We start from the raw sequence: 18,188 nt of genomic DNA, 5'->3' as shown, positions 1-18,188 counted from the left end.
TGATTGGATATCTTGTGCGCGCGCCAGGACGCGCCTTCCGCTCGGATTGGCTGAGCGGGAAAGGACGCACGTCGCCGCCAGGGCATTGGCTATTGCGGCTACGCGCCGGACGGCTCCCACAGCCTGATTGGTAGAGAGTGTGGGGGCGTGCATAAGGACTCTCTGCGTAGCGATTGGCTCTGGAGAGTGCCAATTAGCCGGGTGGTATCCCCGCCTCCAAGTGCTGCGCATGTGCAGACGTGACGGAAAGTGCGCGTAGGGCCGTGTGCGCAGGGAAATGCGCATGCGCAGTATGGCGCTCGGCCCGAAGCCCTGAGGTGAGTGGCGGGGCTGCCTGTGGGTTCCTGCGGCCGTCTGGGCCGGGTTACGGCCTCCGCTCGGGTCCCGTCGCTCGGTTTGATGCGTGACAGCACGTCCGGGGTTCTCGTGTAGCTGCAGTCTCCATTAGCGGGTGCAGAGTGGCGGAACGTACCTTTCCCCGGAGCCGTCGGTCTCGATTTCCAGCCGAGCTGCAGCCCGCTTCAGCGCTAGGCACTGTTGCTGTTTCTCTTCTGCATGTTTTTGGGCAGTTAAAAGTAAAAATCACCTTCTAGTGCCCCCAAGCAGACATGTGTACTTGCAAATACAAGCTTCATTAAAACCGTGTTGATTTCCTTAGCTACGTTTTAACTTTCATTGCAGAGAAACTCCTCCTTTCTGTATGAGTGTTCCCAGCTTACTTACCTTCACGTTCACCCTGAGGGAGCGCAGCGCAGCGATATGGAGGCCGTGGGCACAGAGGACGCGGCAGCTGTCCCTGAGCTGGGGGCCCTTGTTGTGGGCAGCCGGAAAGAGGAGCTCCTTCCATCTGGTGGAGCTCACCGAGGCAGAGCTGAAAGAGCAGTTTGTGAGGGGCGATGGCCCAGGAGGTCAGGCCACTAACAAGACGAGCAACTGCGTTGTCTTGAAGCACGTTCCATCCGGGATTGTAGTGAAGGTAATTGTGTTTTATTTCATGAAGACAACGGGCTGCATGGTGTTCTCCAAGTTTCCTTTTATAGTTGGTCGTAATCCCAGTGCAGTTGTCACAGAAGAGTTTATGTATACGTGAAGGATCTCGTCAAGAAGCAGGTTTGGGTAAGAGAGAAATAAAGTGGGGCTATCTGGATATAAAGTTTTAGCAGGAAAACAGAAAAACAGGTGAACACTGTGATAAAGATGTCCTACTGTATTTCTTCAGTGCCATCAAACAAGATCAGTGGAGAAGAATCGAAAGATAGCCAGAGAAATCCTGCAGGAAAAGGTGGACCTCTTCTACAAGGGTGAAGACAGTGATGTTTTTAAAGAGATTAAAGCATCAGAGAAGAAGAAGCAAGAGAAAAAAAGAAGAGCAAAGGAAAATCTAGAAAGGAAAAAGCATTTTAAAGAGATGCTACAATTGGAGAGGGAACAAACATGAAATACTGACTGGCTCTGGTAGGGTAAGGGAGAAGTTTGTCATACCTGTGCATAGTTTTCTGACTGACGTATAACAATGGGCTTCGTGAGCACAACTGAAATATTGAGCTGCTCTTACAGTAAAATTGAAGAGTTAAAGCACAATGTGTTCTTGCTTCTGTCTGCCATCATCTCATTACTTGTATTTGGGAATCTTTTTTCTGCTGAGTTTCTGCCTGCAATGATACCTTACACTATTTCATAGGAGTTCCAGAACATAAGAACATTCCTTACAGGTTTTAACATTCCATCCTTACTGAGACAGTGCCTACACTGACATAAATCCTTCATAAAGTGATCAGGGTTAGGTGAGACATGAAAAAGCTGCTCTGTGATACTGTGATCGAGTACACAGACTTGAGAAAAACACCACCAGTCACTGACTGTCTCCTTCAGATCTGCTGGTTGAACTTTCTGCACAAATGCTCCAGCTCTCTCAATTCTGAAGGAATTTTAAACAGTAGCTTTACAGCTCTTACCTGGAGTGATGATGAGTGTCATTGAGGAGTGGGGGAAGGCAGGCATTCCTGCAAGTGAGGGCTCATCAGGCCCTTTCAGAGGTAGTATTACATCTTACAGATAAAGAACAGAATGTTTTAGAAGTTGCCTGCCAGGACAGCACAGCCCAGTTCATCTGAGCTGTGAAGTAATTAGCTTTTCTTAATGCAGTAGTCTCTCCAGGTATTCGTAGCTCCATATGAATTAATATTCCAGATATCCCATTTTCCGTAATATTTAGATTTGATTGTACTATCACAAACTACACTTATTTGTTATGTTTATGCTGTGCTGCAGTTAAGCTTGGTCATTTTAATATCTTCACTCACTTTGGCAGTTTCCCATTTCATGCAACTACATACATCTGCTTTTCCTTTGTTACTGTTATTTCAGAGCCACTAGTGAAGTATCCTTTCCTATTTTAATACTGCCAAGTCATTAATTGCTTAACCAGACCTTCTCTAATTTTTGACAGAACCCTCCCAGGCTAACTGCATTCTGACCTTTGATAACAAAGGCACACAGCTTCAAGAACCCAAGCTGTCACATGTACTTTGAAAGCAAGGTAGACTACTAGCAACAATACCATCCTCTGACAGAAATCTACTGCAGCAGGACTGTACCTTCAATGGAAAATAGACCAAAAATTTGCAGGCCCATTCCCTTGTCTTCCTGAATTTGAGCCTCCTGCACGAAGGTTAAACCTTTGCTTTTCATACGTGGGGTGAGAATCTGATCAAAGTGACTGTAGATAGTCTTAATACAAACTGTTAATGAAAATAAGCTTTATTACATCAAGTAATAAATACATACAAAGATGCAAATAAGTTTTAGTAATTTATCCAGAATTTTCTTCTTCTTTTTTTTTTTTTTTGCAAACTTAAAACTGAAATCTCCAGCCTTAATGTAGAAATTAGCTTTCCAGAACCTTGTTATTATTTAATAGGCTTCCCTATTTTCCATATTATTCATGCACTTTAAATGGACTTCAAAGCACTAATAGTCATGCAAATGTTTATGCAAAATGAACAAAAAAGGAAAGTAAGAGGAGGAGAAGGTTATTATTTCTAAGCAGGGTCTATGCTGTATGGCAAATTGTGGCATAGCAGACTACTAAGTACAGCATGCTATTCTGCATTTATTAAAAAAAAGTCCTCACAGCTTATGTCAAACTTTGAAAGACTGACAGTTTGGGATTAAGTTGATATAGTGAAAAGGATAAAAAAAAAACCAACAACAACGGGATTGTGGCTGGATAGGAAGAGAACTGAAATATAGCCTAGGAGAGAGCATTCCTCTGCATGCAGTTCAGTTTTCATGGTTTAGAAACGTCTTAGGGAGTTTTAGTGTCTTTACAAAATGCCAACCCTCAGCAAGTTGAAAAATCCTTGTTTTGTCATTCTTCACTATACATTTTTAAGGGCAAAAAAGAAAGGTAAAACCTTCAAAATAAAGGAATTTGTCTGAATGTTTCAAGAGTCAGAATGAGTAGGCATTACTTCTGCTTCATTAAGAGATGGAAAATCTTGTAACTGCATTTGTGGGCTAGGATCTTGCATTTCGTTCGGTCTCAGCCAAGCATTCCCGAACTAATCCTCTGGCATGAATAATGCCTGCAAAAGAATTGGACATATTTTAAATTATCTCACTCAGGTGACATTTGCAGTGACAGTTCACAGAAAGGTTTATGTGTTTCTGCCGAGTTTCCAAGGCTACCACAGCGTGACACAGAAAATGGAGAGAGCCCTCGCTGCCCTAACGTCAGCCACTGCTGAAGAAGTTTGCTTTCCCAAACTGGTGTTAGGAATTGAAAATGGATCAAACAAGGAATTGGAGCATTACGAGCTTTGTAGGGCTGCAGTGACAGGTACATTGTAATGTGCAGTTTATGCCTAATTAGAATCAGAAACCTAATCAGAACAAAAAAAATCTTATCAACCTGGCAGTTATGTTGGTATTGTGGGGTGAAAAATGTCTGAACTTATTTAGGGAGTCATTTCAGCAAGGCCTAAGAGCCTTAATTAATGCCTCAGACTAATAATTCTACAAGAGGATGCATCAAGATCCAAGCCTTCATAATACTGCCTAAATGTAAGTTGTATGAGAGAAATTTTGTAATGTCATGTGCATAGAGGTACCTCCTAACTGGCTCAGCTCCCAGTATAAATCATCACTGTTTTACATGCTGCCATATCTACTCTGATACACATTATGTGGAATTTTCCACTAAGAATCCTGCTGCCTTGAGTTCTAGCAATATGGACCTCGAGTCTTAATTGTGGAACTGAATCTAGATTCACATTCACAGAGCTGCTGAAAGAACGGAGCTCAATTTAGATTTTTTACAATGGGAGACAGACAGATTTTTCTACAACTAACAAGGTTATATTTTACTATCAGGAAAAGATAGGAGGTGATTTCTCTGCTCAGTCATGCTCCTTAACAAGGTGAAGAAATGACAATAAGGCAATAGAAGAGATTTAATCTCTTTTTAGATGTAATGGATTCTGTCTCTAGAAGGCTGCTAGCCCAGATCACAGCTGTTGACTGGGGACGTGATGGGTGCCAGGCCTTGCTCAGGGCTAAATCAATGCAGACAAGTAAAGCTGCATCCTCCTACAGCTGTGGGAGGCAGAAACGCATACTCAGAGCAGTATACTAGACCTGGATCTGGTGGCAGGATGCCCAGTTTATGCAGCAGAAGTACCCTGAATTATGTAGAACACTGGGAATTTGGCCAATTTTAGAGGTCAGTATCCTCTGTCCCTAGGAGCAGATGGAGCAGAGGACAGGGACTTTATTCAGCAGTAACCTCCACGTGGCCATGGAGGCTGCCGTCACGTGGTTACCCTCACTCACTTTTGCTCTCACACTTGCACATGCTCCTTCAGCCATATAGCTCCTAAAATGCAAAGTGAGGTATCTTCGTGACCAAAAGATGGCAGCAAAAAGTATGTATTGTGGATTTTTTGCATCATTTGCAAGTCAGTTACAGTGGCAGCACTGAATCTTAAGCCTACATTAGCAAACAAATCAATACTCAGTGCAAGAAGTAGCAAAACAACGTTTCCTCACCCAACTGATGTTCTCTGAACAGTTCTGTATCTCTCCTGCTCTCTCTCAAGTTGTCCCCATTAGCCTATTGCCATTCATGATCTATTAATACTGACTCCAGCAATGCAATAAAGAGAGACTCCAGCAACATTGATTTTAGCTGGGCTAGATTCCACTTACCACTCATCAGCAGACTTTATTGCATCCTTTCCCAGAACAGCTACTAGTCATTTTATTGCATGTCATGGCAGATATATTACTCTCCCATAATGGTTGAGCCTTAAATAAAGCTTTGTAGTCTTGGGTGAGCATAAGGGGGATTTTCAAGGTGGTGAGATGTTAGTCTGTTACGGTAACACTCCCGTTCAGGTTTGAGTGAGTGAGCACAAGGACTAAAGAAAGGGAAGAAAAGGTGACTACATGTATTGGTAAAGGACAGAAATGCCAGCACATCCGTTGTAGGTGGCATTCAGGGTCATTTTAGGAGCAGCGGAATGTCCCACTGCTCCTTCAGAAATATCCCTTGCACGTCCCTTGCAGAGGACAATGTCAAGCTGATGTAAGCAGCAGGGCATGCAGGGGTTTCTTTTACACTGCAAAGGAAAGGGCATTTATGTGACCTCTTTTAGCTGACTAAGCAAAGCTGAAGAGACCTCATCAGCCAGACCTAAAAGCTTCTACGTCCCTCAGAAGCAGACTCCTAATGACATCCACTTGAAACAGGTAATGGAGTCTAAGTGGCCCAATACTACGCAGAGGAGGAGTATGTGTTTGACATCTCACTCTCAACAGTCTTCACTGACAACACCCTCTATATTTTTCCCCCACTGTTCTCTCCACCAGCCTCAGTGCAACGTAACACAAAGTAATATTTCCTTAAACCTTTCAGTAAGGGCTTTTGGGTCAAGGAGGTGAGTGATGTTTATCAGAGGATGAAAACAATGTTTGGTTATGTATTTTGGATGTTAGAGAGAAGAAACAGTTAAAGGGACAAGCAAGTCACCAAGAATCTAGCAGAACATGTCCAGCTGACAACTTAAGGCTTCTAAAACAAGGTTTGAGCACATTTGGCTACTATTAAATACAGCAATAATAGAGTATACCAGAGCTCTAGTTGCTCATTAATACAATCAGTTTAACAACAAGCTCAATACAGCTGCCTCCATGCAAGGGAAACCACTGTTATGAAGCAGCCTACAAGTAGCCAGTACACAAAGAGTATGGGATACTTCAAAAATATGTGTATTTTAAACATTACCTCGTTTTAGCCTCTCCATCGCACTTTTACTCCCAGCATATGTGGGCCTGATCTCTTTTCCTAATTCTTCAATGATAGCTAGAAGTTCTGCATATTTGCTTTGCGGTACTTGACTGCTGCTGGTACCCTGTAGTTGGAAGTAGATTAATCTCAATTAAACACTACTAAAACCAAAACAATTAGAACAAACAGCACCTGGAAATTCACTGAATACCCCAGGAAGCCACTGTTTTAAAAAATAAGTTTTCAGGTTTGCTCTATAAACATGATTTTCTTTTTGCCTTTGCTGCTACAGCTGGACACAATGCTATGTGCCCTTCCAAAAGTGGAGCCGGGTAGGAAGATGCAGCTCCATGACTGGAGCCTGAGGTGAAACAGAAGTCAGAACAGTCCTATAAAAACAGCAAAATGAGAACTACTTATTGAACTCTCTTTCTGTCTCTATCAGTGTTCAGATGTATATTTTGTGAAGAAATTAGAGAGAATGAGGAGCAGATAAAACAAAACTGCCCATACAGTAGGGGAAATCCTATTAAGTGGTAAACAGATTTCACAGAAAGTTTGCCAGCCCACAGGTATGTCTGTAACACACTTCGTGAGACTGTCAATCTTAAATCAGCAGTTTGTCCAAGGGAAAACAGTTAAAGGTGTAGGACTATTACTTTTCTAACGATTTAAAAGCATGTAACAGCCCCTGCTACCAGAACATAACTCAAGACATGGTTCACTGACTCAGAAGGGAAGGGACTAACAGTTAATTAGTAACTAATCTCACTCAGCACACCGCTTAGTCTAATTTGATCCCAAGATATGTGTGATGAATCAGTTTGCCATTTGGGTTTGATTTCAGACCTTGGTGAGAGGGAGGAACACCTCAGATTACAGGCCACCATCCACGATCCTGTGCAAGCATAGGGTCAGTGATCTGGTGAAAGAAAAAACAAGGAGCAGAGCCATACCTGTATCCCTTGTGTGTACCCTAGCGATGGGGGCCCATAGTCATTTATAAGCTGTCTGTATTGTGCAGACGTTGCCATACTTGTGGAGGGAGAGTGAACGCTCCCAGCTGTAGAGAAAAAAGAAGAAATATTTGTTATTATCTGCAGATGGATGAGTTGGTTACACGGGGACACATTTTAGATGGCTTTCCTCTTTTCTAAAGCTGTGAACTCTCACCTTGCTCTAAGCCAGCTAATGCCAAAGCCACACTATTTCCTACTAACAGATAAATTAATGCTTCCCTAATGTTTGCTGTACACTTGAAAATAGCACAGCCTGCAACCTTATCAGTGCAAATTGTTTGTCTAAAAGTGAAGCAGTGTAACATGACAAGTTGTTCTGCCTAGACAAACTAAATCTTAAGGAGCCCTATTTTTGCATATATACATTCCACATAGATGAGTCTAACGCCCCGTGCTATTTTTACTTTTTCAGTGCAAGTTATCTGAAAGCAATTTTGCAACTCAAAGTGCCATCACACGGTCAATGCAAGTTATCCTCAGTACTATTTTCAGCTGATGCCAAAACTATTCATAGAGAACAGTCAGTTGAGGTCTATCAGATCTGCTGCTCATTGTATGACATCGGACGTGAAGACTGCTAAGTGTTATTCTTCTTTATGAGATATCAAACATCTTTTGTCTGTCAAACTGTGCTACATAAGTAAATCAAAGGCAAAAAAAACATCTCTTTGGATCATGGTTCAGCTAAAAGAAACAGACTCTACCAATGCAATCACTGAATAACTACTTCATAAATAAGAAACCAAGACACTTCACTACCCCACTATGGTAACAATTTGTTACTGAGAAATAATATCAAGCTTTCTTTTGGAGGGCTTAATTCTGCTGCCCATTTTACAACAGCTTTAACGGGCTGGTGATGAACCGCACACTCAGGGCTAAGGCAGCGTTCAACTCAGCTGCTCTTTTTCACTCTTGCAGTCAAAAGCCCCCATACCCACTGGTGCTGCTCTCCTTGCCTGCAGGCACAGACTCAGACCTCCTGCTGCCTGAAAATCTTCCCTTTGCAGAATTCCTCACTAAAAACTCCCCACTGCCCTTCATTAGAGGAAGGGATCTTATTCACCAGCTTTCATGTGAACCTAAATTAAACTGCTGATAAAAGTCACCATGGCTCAGAACCATGTAAACCACCAGCTTCCTTTAGAAGTTGCAAGAGATTTCTTTCTCTGTTTCTCCTCACCAAGAAACAGAAAGCCAGTAGTTACATTGTGAAAAGCTCTGCTGAACACAGTGGAACAGACTCTTCCTAGGTTGGGAACTCTCCACTTCGGAATGTATCACAAGGCATCACTGTGGTGGTACCTTTGCTCTTCATCCTACCTAGTTAACTGGATGTGAAATCCCAATGAGGGTGAACTGGGCTGCTCACAATGTCCATTTGAAAAAAGGAAGGCTTATCTTTATCTTAAACTAATCTAAACCAAGCTGTTAAATTTTATGGCACTGTACTGCTAAGGTTTCATGCGGAGTTAATTGTCACATCCCTCTGAAGTACAGTAAAAACAAACAACAAAAACATTACAACACACCCACAGAGTAGGGCTCCTGCACTGCGGAGGAACACCACAGTTGTCAGCTGTGCTCTCAGGCAGCCCTTCCCTCTGTGCGTGCACAACGGCAAGGTTTCTGTACCTACAGCTCAGCCAATATTTCAAGTCCAGATGCCTTGAAATTTCAACACTTATCAAACATGACACAACAGCAAGCAGCATCTTTCCTCCGGTGATTTCAAAATGCTTCAAAAACATTAACGAAGCCTTTGTGCTGCAAGGTAGAAAGATTTAATTACCTCAATTAAGCAAAGACAGTCTCAAGCGATTTCTGCTCCCATAGAATAAAACAAAAGGTGCATCCTGTAAAGACTTGTTCCCAGGCTGCTACTGCAAGCACCATGCATACAGGACCTGGAAGCTCCAAAGTGGCTCCAAGCAAGGACTCGGATGGCCAGGCTCAGGAATCCTGCTTTGGCCACTCAACAGTCCTCACCAACAGCTTACCCCACAGCTGCAGCCCACGCAGACCAGAAAACAGGACCGTTTTCACCAGCACATCATTGGCTAATGATGAAATAGTACAGATAATTAGTGATTGTTTGAGGTTATGCGAATTTAAATGATGTGTGCTTCGTTTGGATGAAATAACACAGCAGGGTAGGTCCAGAGAAGTGAAAACTCTGCTAGAAACATGATGTAGCAAGATAAAGCAGCGAGGCTGGGCAGAACCACACTTTGCACACATAAGGTGCTGCAGTGGACAGCAGCAGGACTCATCACGGGGGTTACACAAGCAAAGGAGAACTTTCAACAGGCAGCAATGAGGGAGAAGCCACCGCCGGAGCCGGGACGTCGCTTCTGCCCGCAGTCAGCAGTCAGGGCCCTACCTGGTGCTGCTCCACAGCTGGGTGCTTATTGTCTGCTGTACCCATGCTATGCAGAGCTGTGCAGCAGACACTAGAGGCCATTGCTGAGTACGGCGTGCCCTGCCAAGTGACAGATCGTGGTAACCATGGTGAGTTTACCCGTTTCTTTGCAGTCTGCATCAAAAATGTAATAAGACATAATGCCATGCGCCGACCACTTTATCAGCAGCAGCAGGCCCTGAGAACAAAGGAAGGATTTGGCTTGGCCATGGCACCAGCTCCACACGCCCAGGCCAGAAGTTGTGCCAGCCAAACTCTGCTGGAGGAAAGAAAGATGAAAAATCCTGGATTTCACCTCAATTTAAGATGATGCAATCATGAAAATGAAATTAATTGCGGGGATATTATTATCTCACGGGGTAATGGACCTTAGGCTTTCTGACCTATCACTTTGTATGTTAATCTCAAAGAGAAGCCCTGGGTCTCAGATGACTATTAGTCAATTAACCCGAAATACATCTGCATGCCTGAACATCCTGTACACTGCAGATTAAAAAAATAATAATAATAACAATTAAAAATCACCAGCTATTGCTGTTACAGTTAGGAAGAAAAATTAGGCCAACAAGCCTCAGAGCCAAGACCCAGTCAAAAATCCGTTTGATGATTAGGTATTCACTAGAGAGAAAAAAAGGAGGGGGGATCTAAATTGAGGCTTGCTCTCTCATGTTAAAGTAACAATGGAGACAAGACAGTTAGGAATTGACAGAAGCGAAAAGGGAGTGTGCTGGTACTGAATTCGAGTGACACCCTGCATCACCTCCCAGATTGTCTTAGCGCTTGCTGCTGCATTAAACCTAATTTAATGTACACACTTTCCTGCCTCCACTTTCCTAATTAAACGTATACAAAACCTTTTATATACTCATTTATTCTTGTGCCAACAATGTCTTTTATTTCTGCGTTCACACGGAAGACTGACAGAGGCATTTTCTTTTCCCCACAAAAATACAGTGAGTTTCTTGCTAATCAACATAATTCTTTATTAATTAAGATGAGGTGTAACAATACAGCAACTAGAAATGAGATTTTTTTTTTGGTCAAAATCTCTCCCTTCCAGTGATAGCCCTGCAAGACAAAGGATCGAGAACCAACCTTTGTTTCCCCGGACTCCCTCGGACCAGGAATCTCCCCATCAATTTCTGACAGGTTTGCAGAGATCCATCCAGTTTCTTCTCTACCGTTTCCAAGCCTAAGCAGCAATGCCAATTTGCTAGTCTTAATTCTTAACTCTACTGCTGTTGCTTGCTGGAAAGCTAACTGGAAAAGCAGCTTACCGTGCACCCCGCAAGGAAGCAGCGGGGGCAGGAACGTGTGTGCTCCCACCTGATCCACACCCAGCAGATGTCCACAGGGACACCTCTGTGGTGGCCACAGCACTCAGCTGCCACTCTGCTTCACTCTCACAGACACAGCAAAGCAAAATCAGAAACAGCTACTCACCTCGCCCAGTTCCTCATGTAGAACTGACTTAAGTAAAGAGCTAACCCCACTGGATGTGCGTTTCTCTATAACTCTGCACTTTGCAAGGTCCTATAAAATGGCATGTATAAGCTCCTGCCATTTTACAAACTGTCTGTACTCAAGAATATGACAGTATATAAGAAGAGATCCCTGCAGGTATGCTGTCTGGGACGGCCAGGCTGGAATGTTTTAACTGAGAGGATGCAACTTCTCTGCCCTAAGTGGCCCAGTTTGCACCAAAACACATGAGAAATGTTCTGAGCTGCACAGACAACGTACGTTGCAAGGCAAGGATCCTCCAGCACAGGATGGGAGGCAACATCCTCACCTACCGCAGCCGTTCTGCAGTATTTGCACACAGCTTGAACCACAGTTGCAGAGTTCTGGCTGCCTATGGGATTATTTGATTCCTTAGCCCTCTGCACAATTTGGCTTAAGCTCAACGAGAACTGCCTGCCATCCATGGGACACCACACGCATGTCTATACAAGCAGACCTACTGCACAGCCAAGCAACACACGGAGCAGTACGAAGATGCCAACCCACAGCAAAAATGCTGTCAGCCCCCCTCTCCCCCAACCTCCAAAGGACTTTTTTTTTTTTTTTAATTTAAAAATAATGGCCCTAGTTCTCATCTGCACAAAACATTCCTTACAGGACTGGCTGTGAAAGTTTTATTTTCACCCGCTATTTCCCACCTCAAACAGCCTGTGTGGCAGAAACAGACCTTTCTTTGAATAAAACTATTTCACTAGAAATAAAAAAATTCAGCACACACACATATAAATATGTTCTCAAGAACTAGGACATTCTTGTTCGTAACAGCCAGAGGCCTTGCTCTTTTGATCCATCACACTCAGGGCCTTTCCTCTAGTACTCCCGTTCCACTTAATCTTCCCATGTGGATAACGGTCATGTTTTATGTCTTCTCTTTCCACCTCCTCCCTTCCTTTCTTGTTTTTAAAAAAATCAGAAAAACAGAAGACAGTCCCTCTGCCTCCCCGCTGTTCTTCTATTCTAACTGAAGACAGGACATTTCTACATTAGCAAATTATTTGGCACAATGAGAATGGATCTGAAGATCAAAGCCTTTGGTACGTGTACACCACATGTAGCTGGGGCGAGGGGGCAGGATTTAAGTCTGGAATTTAGTCTGATCCCCCAGACTGGGTGTCTGCATCACGAATATGGCTCAAAGCTGTCCAGCCTTTGGTTTGGACCTCTATGTTCCCCGAAAGGATGGAGCACCAGTTGCATAACTGGAGGACAGCTTCTGGTTTACTTTTATGCAGGAGGAATGAAGCTAGCACGAACCAAACCCACCCTGCAACTCAACCCACTGGTGGGTGGGGATGACGCAGAAATGTGCTGGTTGTGAAAACCATGCCAGTCACTGCTTTGAACCTCAGCACTCTGGTAGACAAAGCCAAAAACACCATTTTCCTAAATGTCCAAACAAGTCCACTGAAAAATTGTTCATTCTGAAACATGTTTAGCGAGTTTCTTTTCTGTTCATAACTTCATGCAGATTTCAAATGACCAGGGAACCTGAAATTCTCACCTACATTTCCTAACAAATATCCCCTCTGCTAAGACGTGAACACTTTGCTTTCTGCATTGTTTGTAATCGTATTCTTTCCAGTACTCTCATTCCAAAAAAAGCAGCCCCTCATTACAGACAATGTGAAACCTAAGCTGTCTATAAAGGGCAACAAGCAAGCCATTTGCTCATGCAAGTTTGCACTGCAGTCTCAAAAGAAATAAGCCAAGATGTTGGGCATCACATCCCAGGACTGAACGACCTCGGTCTCCCCAGTTGCAAGCTGTAGCCCCAATGAGTGAAATTTTTTCTCATTCACCTCTCTGTAAGAATTTGCACTTTTTTACCACAAAGCTTCCGCAAGGTGAGGCTGACAGCCCTGCTGGTCCTCAGCATGGCAGCACCTGCTGTGCAGCTCACCGCTTGCTAACCACGAGCTGAGGCACTGTCCCTCCTCTTGGCAAAGTCTGCTGCAATTTGCTTCTCCAGATCCTAAACACAAAAGTTTTCAAGCTTTATTACAGGAACAGGGTTTGTCTTGAAACGTGGCATTATTTCTTGGAGAAATTACAAAGGAATATCCAAGCTCTTCTTGCTGGCTTCTGGATCTTTAGACTACTGCCCCATTCAGCCCAGCCTTGAGCACCTCCAGCATGCTGACCACACCACGCAGCTTTGGGTCACTGGCAAACTCACTGAGGAGCACCCAATCCCAATGTACACATCACCAGGGATGTTAAATCAACACCGGTCCCATTGCAGAGCCCTGAGGAGCACTGCTTGTCCCTGATCTCCACCTGGACATTGAGACAGTGACTACAACTGAACATCAACTCACTGAACACAACTGGACATTGAGCCATTGACTGCAACTCTTGGAATGCACCCATCTGACCGATGAATGTGACCACTCAGTCAAAAGGCAAAGTACAGACCTGGTCACAGCTGGTGCAAATCCCTCTGCTTCAAATGAAGTTGGTAGAGATGCTCTGCTTTATCTCGGTGCAGTGGTTGGTCCTCTTACAGAGGAACAGAATTAAACAATATGAGATATAAGGCAGGTTACTACTTTGCAAGATTCAGTACAATATGCAAGAAAATAAATATTATGTTAAAACAGGTAACAGAGGTTCCTGGGGACACGGTAGGGTCAGGTGAGAATGTGAAGGTACAGCCACAGCATCCCAGGTCCCTAACAGAGCTCCTATTTACCTCTTGTGCAGAGAAAGCATTTGCGTGGATTAAATGGGGCTCCATCAGCACAGTGTGTGGGATCCACAAAGGGGATGGATAATTCAGGCAAAATGCTGCACGACCTGGGCAGGAGGAACAGGTGCCAGATTCTGCTCTGACAACACAGCCCCCTTCCCAGAGTCTGGTGTAAGGTAAAGAGTGAGCAGCCCTATTTTCCATGCCCGCAGCCATCCCCAGACCTGTCACAGTCTCAAAGAGGCTTCCTCCTCACACTGCCCTACCCCAAGCCAGCCCCTCTCTCAGAGCTTCAGCCCAGGTTTGTGCATCCCAAACATGCTTCTGTGCAACACAGCACAGCCACCCATCCAGCCAGGCCACTCACTGAGCGCAGAACAAATCTGATTTTGCAGTGGCCACTCTCAGCCCAAACTTGAGAGGACTTCTCTCTGCAGCAAGGACGCGGCTCCAAGAGCTGAGCCGACGCGGTTCCAACAGCCCTGCACCAAAACCCTGCACTGCAGGGCAGCGGCGTTACCTCCCAGAGGAAAATCCCTGCGAGATCCACTGCTGGCCAGAGCCCTCGGTCGGCTGAGACCACAACGCTTAGCATTCACACGGAGAGGCTTCTGCAGGGCTGATCTCGGGCCAAAAGGGACAGATTTCCTGTTTTCCTCTCCCCTGCAGGACGGGGGAGGGGGGTTCCTTCGCCCCAGGTTCGGAAGCAAACCTCGGGTTTCTCCTCCTGGCCGGGGGCATTCGATGTCAGCACAATAGAGAAGCAATCTCGTTCTACTCGGAATTAAGCTCCAGAAAGGAGGGGGCCATCTGCAGTCCTATCACTCCGAACGCGATATGTGTGACTGCAAGGACTGCTTTGTCTAACTCCCTTGGCCTTAGGCCACGGTGCTGGCAATACCACGAGCGAGAGGAAGAGCTGGTGCGTGAGGATAATGGCAGAAGGCAGGGAGGGAGGAGAGAGCCCATTTTGGATTCAGAGGAGGACATTCTTTCATTGCAAAGATTCCGGGGGTGTCGGGGGCGATCCCAACTCGGGAGAGAGGACAACTTAGAGAAGAATAGTTCCAGCATGACAGCAAACTTGCAGCTACGGGGTAGGGGGGAGAAAAAAGGAGGAGGAGGTAGGAAAGATAAAATGCATGAAAGATCTAAATCTGAATTGCAGCACGAGCAGCAGAAAGCACACGGGCAGAGCACCGGCGGCACAAACTTCCCCACTCAGCCCCGCCGCCGGGCTCCGGGCCGGGTCCCCCCGCAGTGACACTCACCCACCCCTCCCCACCGGCGCAGAACACCACCTTTGTTCCCCTGCAATTTTATGGCTGTTGCGGAGAGCAAGGCACAGGTTCTCGTGGGAGCCGGCAGCAGAATGGTTTCCCTCGCCGGGCTTTGCTTTGTTTCTCTCTCTTTTTTTTCTCCCCCCCTCCTCTCTCCCCGCTCCGGTGACACTTCTGCTTTTTGTCAGAGATCCTCAGCACACCCCGTGCTCGTGGGGCGGCATGGGCGCTCCGCACCGCGCCGGGCTCAGCGCAGGACCCGCACCGAGCGGACGGCGGTTGTCACCCGCTGGCGGCTGCAGGGCCGGACTGCGGCTCTCGGGGCAGCCGGGACGGAGCGCATCCTTCGATCCCACACCGACATCCCAAGAGAACAACGCTGTAAAACCACCGGGGCGGGTCTCCCTCCCTTCAAACCCAAGCGGCCAAAACTTCTCAAATATAAAATACGTTTAAACATCAGCCCGCGGTCGGTGCGGTGCCAGCCCTGCAGCAGGGGACGGGCAGGGGAAGACTCCGTCAGAACCGACTTCTCCATTTTGGTTCCGCTCACTGCGGGCGCTGATCCCATCCGACACCCCACGGCCAAGCGGCTTTGTTGGGGCTGCGGACGGAGCCCCTGAGCACCTCCGGGCAGCAGCGGGGGAGAGAAGGGGGTGAAAAAAGAAAAAAAAAAACCCAGAAAGTTATCTTATCGGGGAAACTTTTCAGAGAGGAAAGTTGGAAAAGCTCCCGTAGAGATCCACTGCGGAGGAGCGGGGAGGAATAATAAGAATAATTTTTAAAAAATAAAATTAAAAAATCAGGTTGTTTCGGAGGGACAAAGAGCGATTTCTACGCCTCCTCCAGAACGCGGGAGGGCGAGGAGGGCCCGGGGGCCGCCGCGGGGCGGTGGGACGGAGCCCGGCGCTGCGGGCGGAGGGCGCGGGGCCGCGGTGGTCCCGGGCGGCCGCGGCGGATGAGGAGAGCGCCCGGCGGCCGCGAGGCGCTGAGAGCGGCACTTGCGGCGTCCCGCCAGCAGCGGTCCTCGCTGAGGCGCCGGCGGAATATTCCTGATCCAGATCAATCAGCCGCCCCGGGGAGCCGGGCATGGAGGAAAGCCGGCGGACGGAGCCCCGGCGGCGGTGGCGGCGCGGGGTCGGCCCGCGGGGCGCCGAGTCCCCGCCGAGGGGCGGCGCGGGGCGGGCGGGCGGCGGTAATGGCGGCGCGGAGGCGCTGCCCCGCCATCGCGGAGCGGGCAGGAGCGCAGCCCGGCGCTGCCCCAGGTGCCGCGCGGCCCCGCCGCCCGCCTCCCAAACTTGTGCCCAGTTCCCGCCGCGCACTTACCCGGGGCGAGGGGAGTCCCGGGGATGTGGGCGTTCAAGTTGGGTTTGTACGACATTCCCAGCGACATGGCCAGCGGGAAGAGGAGAGGCGTCCTGATGGAATTCAGCGAAGCGTCTCCGCGTCTCCCAGACACTTTGGGTTGTTTACAGCAGGAGCGGCACCGGCAAATATGGCCGTCAGTTATATTGACACCCACAATGCAATATATCATCCATACATCATGAGGAGACGCCGATCCCGAAACTTTGGCGGAGAGGAGGCGGCCGCCCGCCCGGCGCCCCGCGCACCTCGGCGCTGAGGGGGCGCGGAGGGGGCGCGGCGGAGGGGGGCACGGCCGCCATCCCCTCGGCAGACAATGGAGCGCCCCTCAGGGCCGCCGCCGCCGGAGGAGCGGGCGGGGAGGGGCGGGGGGAGCTGGGCGGCGGCGGGGGGAGCGTTTCGCTCAACTTCGCAAAGTTTGGGCGCAACTTTTGCTCCGAATCGGCCCCTGCCCGCGCCCGGGCGGCGGGGGGGCGGCGGGCGGGAGCCCCTCCTGAGGGAGCGCCTGAGGAGAAAGGCTGAGGCGAACCTCGGGGCGGCCCCGCCGCTTTCTGTGGAAAATACCTGTTGATAATTTTACGATAAAACACCCCCCCCCCCCCCCGCACCCCAACACCACCACTGGTGCCGCCAAGGAGAAAAAAATCAGCCTTTCCATCCTCCTTCCCGTTATGTGTTTTTTTTTCCTGCCTTTTGAAGCGCTCTCCCTGCCCGCCCGGAGGGGGAAGGTTAACGTACGTTGCGGCTGCTGAGGGATTAACAAATAAATACGGATCCTGCTGATCGTTAGCTCGTTTTCTGTTTGCAAGCGGCTGTACAGCTTCCCCAACAAATATACATCCCCCCTCTCCCCCCCCAAAAAAAAATGTTTTGGGAATTAAGGATTTTAGCCTGCATCTACCACTCAGAACTCATCTCCTCCATCCCCTGTCGTCCTTCAGTTGATTAATTTATACCAACACAGCTGCTCAGGACCTGGATAGCCCCTCCCAGGGTGCGCAGCTCCACCTGAGACCTTCATGGAGAGATCCCCGAGGGACATCCCATGGAGAGACCCCACAGGGAAATCCTGAGGAGAAAGCCCCATGGAGAGACCCCACAGGGGGATCCTGGCCCCAGGAGAGCCCCATGGAGAGACCCCACAGGGAAATCCTGAGGAGAGAGCCCCATGGAATGGCCCCACGGAGAGACCCCATGGAGATCCTCACGGAGAGCCCCCACAGAGTGACCCCATGGAGTGACACCAAGGAAAGACCCCGTGGAGAGCCCCGAGAGCCCAGGTCTGCCTTACCAGAAGCACTCCAGGACCGGTGAGGGAGGCAGCAGTTTTATTGCACAAGGCAATGTCTGCCCAATGCTATCTGCTGCTTTTAGTGCCAGTGACGGTGAGGGCAGGGAGCCCAATCCTGCTCCTTGGAAGTCAGGGGTGAATTCCTTTGAGGTGACGCAGGCTGGGGCCTGTAGCATCTCTGGTGGTGGAGTGCTGTGTGAAGGGAGGCAGTGAGCATCCGCTGCAGGGGGTGGGCAGTGGGCACTGGGGGGGTTCTCAGCACAGGGAATGGAGGCAGAGCGGAGGCGAGCCAGCTGCCGAGCTCTCCCT

The 18,188-nt window shown here is 47.8% G+C and overlaps 2 protein-coding genes and 1 non-coding gene across 15 annotated transcripts; 1 reads left to right on the top strand and 2 right to left on the bottom strand.

The window, feature by feature from the left end:
* Positions 1-251: 251 nt before the first annotated feature.
* Positions 252-2,801, top strand: C12orf65 (C12orf65 homolog). 2 transcript variants are annotated; one of them, XM_015275275.4, is made up of 4 exons: positions 284-317; positions 682-976; positions 1,220-1,460; positions 2,450-2,801. In XM_015275275.4, the coding sequence occupies exons 2-3, from the start codon at positions 701-703 to the stop codon at positions 1,436-1,438; spliced, it is 495 nt and encodes a 164-aa protein (XP_015130761.1). In that variant the 5' UTR covers positions 284-317; positions 682-700; the 3' UTR covers positions 1,439-1,460; positions 2,450-2,801. The 2 variants fall into 2 exon arrangements, with proteins under 2 accessions (NP_001239017.1, XP_015130761.1); NM_001252088.2 differs by lacking the exon at positions 2,450-2,801 and having other exon boundaries at positions 252-317; positions 1,220-1,577.
* On the bottom strand, positions 2,732-17,966 carry CDK2AP1 (cyclin dependent kinase 2 associated protein 1). 12 transcript variants are annotated; one of them, XM_015275271.4, is made up of 5 exons: positions 17,880-17,966; positions 16,550-16,681; positions 7,246-7,352; positions 6,287-6,413; positions 2,745-3,587 (listed from the first exon to the last, which is right to left on the bottom strand). In XM_015275271.4, the coding sequence occupies exons 2-5, from the start codon at positions 16,614-16,616 to the stop codon at positions 3,520-3,522; spliced, it is 369 nt and encodes a 122-aa protein (XP_015130757.1). In that variant the 5' UTR covers positions 16,617-16,681; positions 17,880-17,966; the 3' UTR covers positions 2,745-3,519. The 12 variants fall into 12 exon arrangements, with proteins under 12 accessions (NP_001034353.3, XP_015130757.1, XP_046757086.1 ...); XM_046901130.1 differs by lacking the exon at positions 17,880-17,966 and adding an exon at positions 13,670-13,753 and having other exon boundaries at positions 15,215-16,667; XM_046901128.1 differs by lacking the exon at positions 17,880-17,966 and adding an exon at positions 13,670-13,753 and having other exon boundaries at positions 15,245-16,667.
* Positions 9,239-9,298, bottom strand: MIR1671 (microRNA 1671). The gene has a single exon (NR_035164.2). It is a non-coding gene; the product is annotated as a microRNA 1671 (primary transcript).
* Positions 17,967-18,188: the final 222 nt, after the last annotated feature.

The sequence above is a fragment of the Gallus gallus genome, chromosome 15 (assembly GCF_016699485.2).
Source record: "Gallus gallus isolate bGalGal1 chromosome 15, bGalGal1.mat.broiler.GRCg7b, whole genome shotgun sequence".
Taxonomy (NCBI): domain Eukaryota; kingdom Metazoa; phylum Chordata; class Aves; order Galliformes; family Phasianidae; genus Gallus; species Gallus gallus.
The sequence above is the reverse complement of the archived record's forward strand: the minus strand, read 5'-3'. Positions and strand labels throughout refer to the sequence as shown.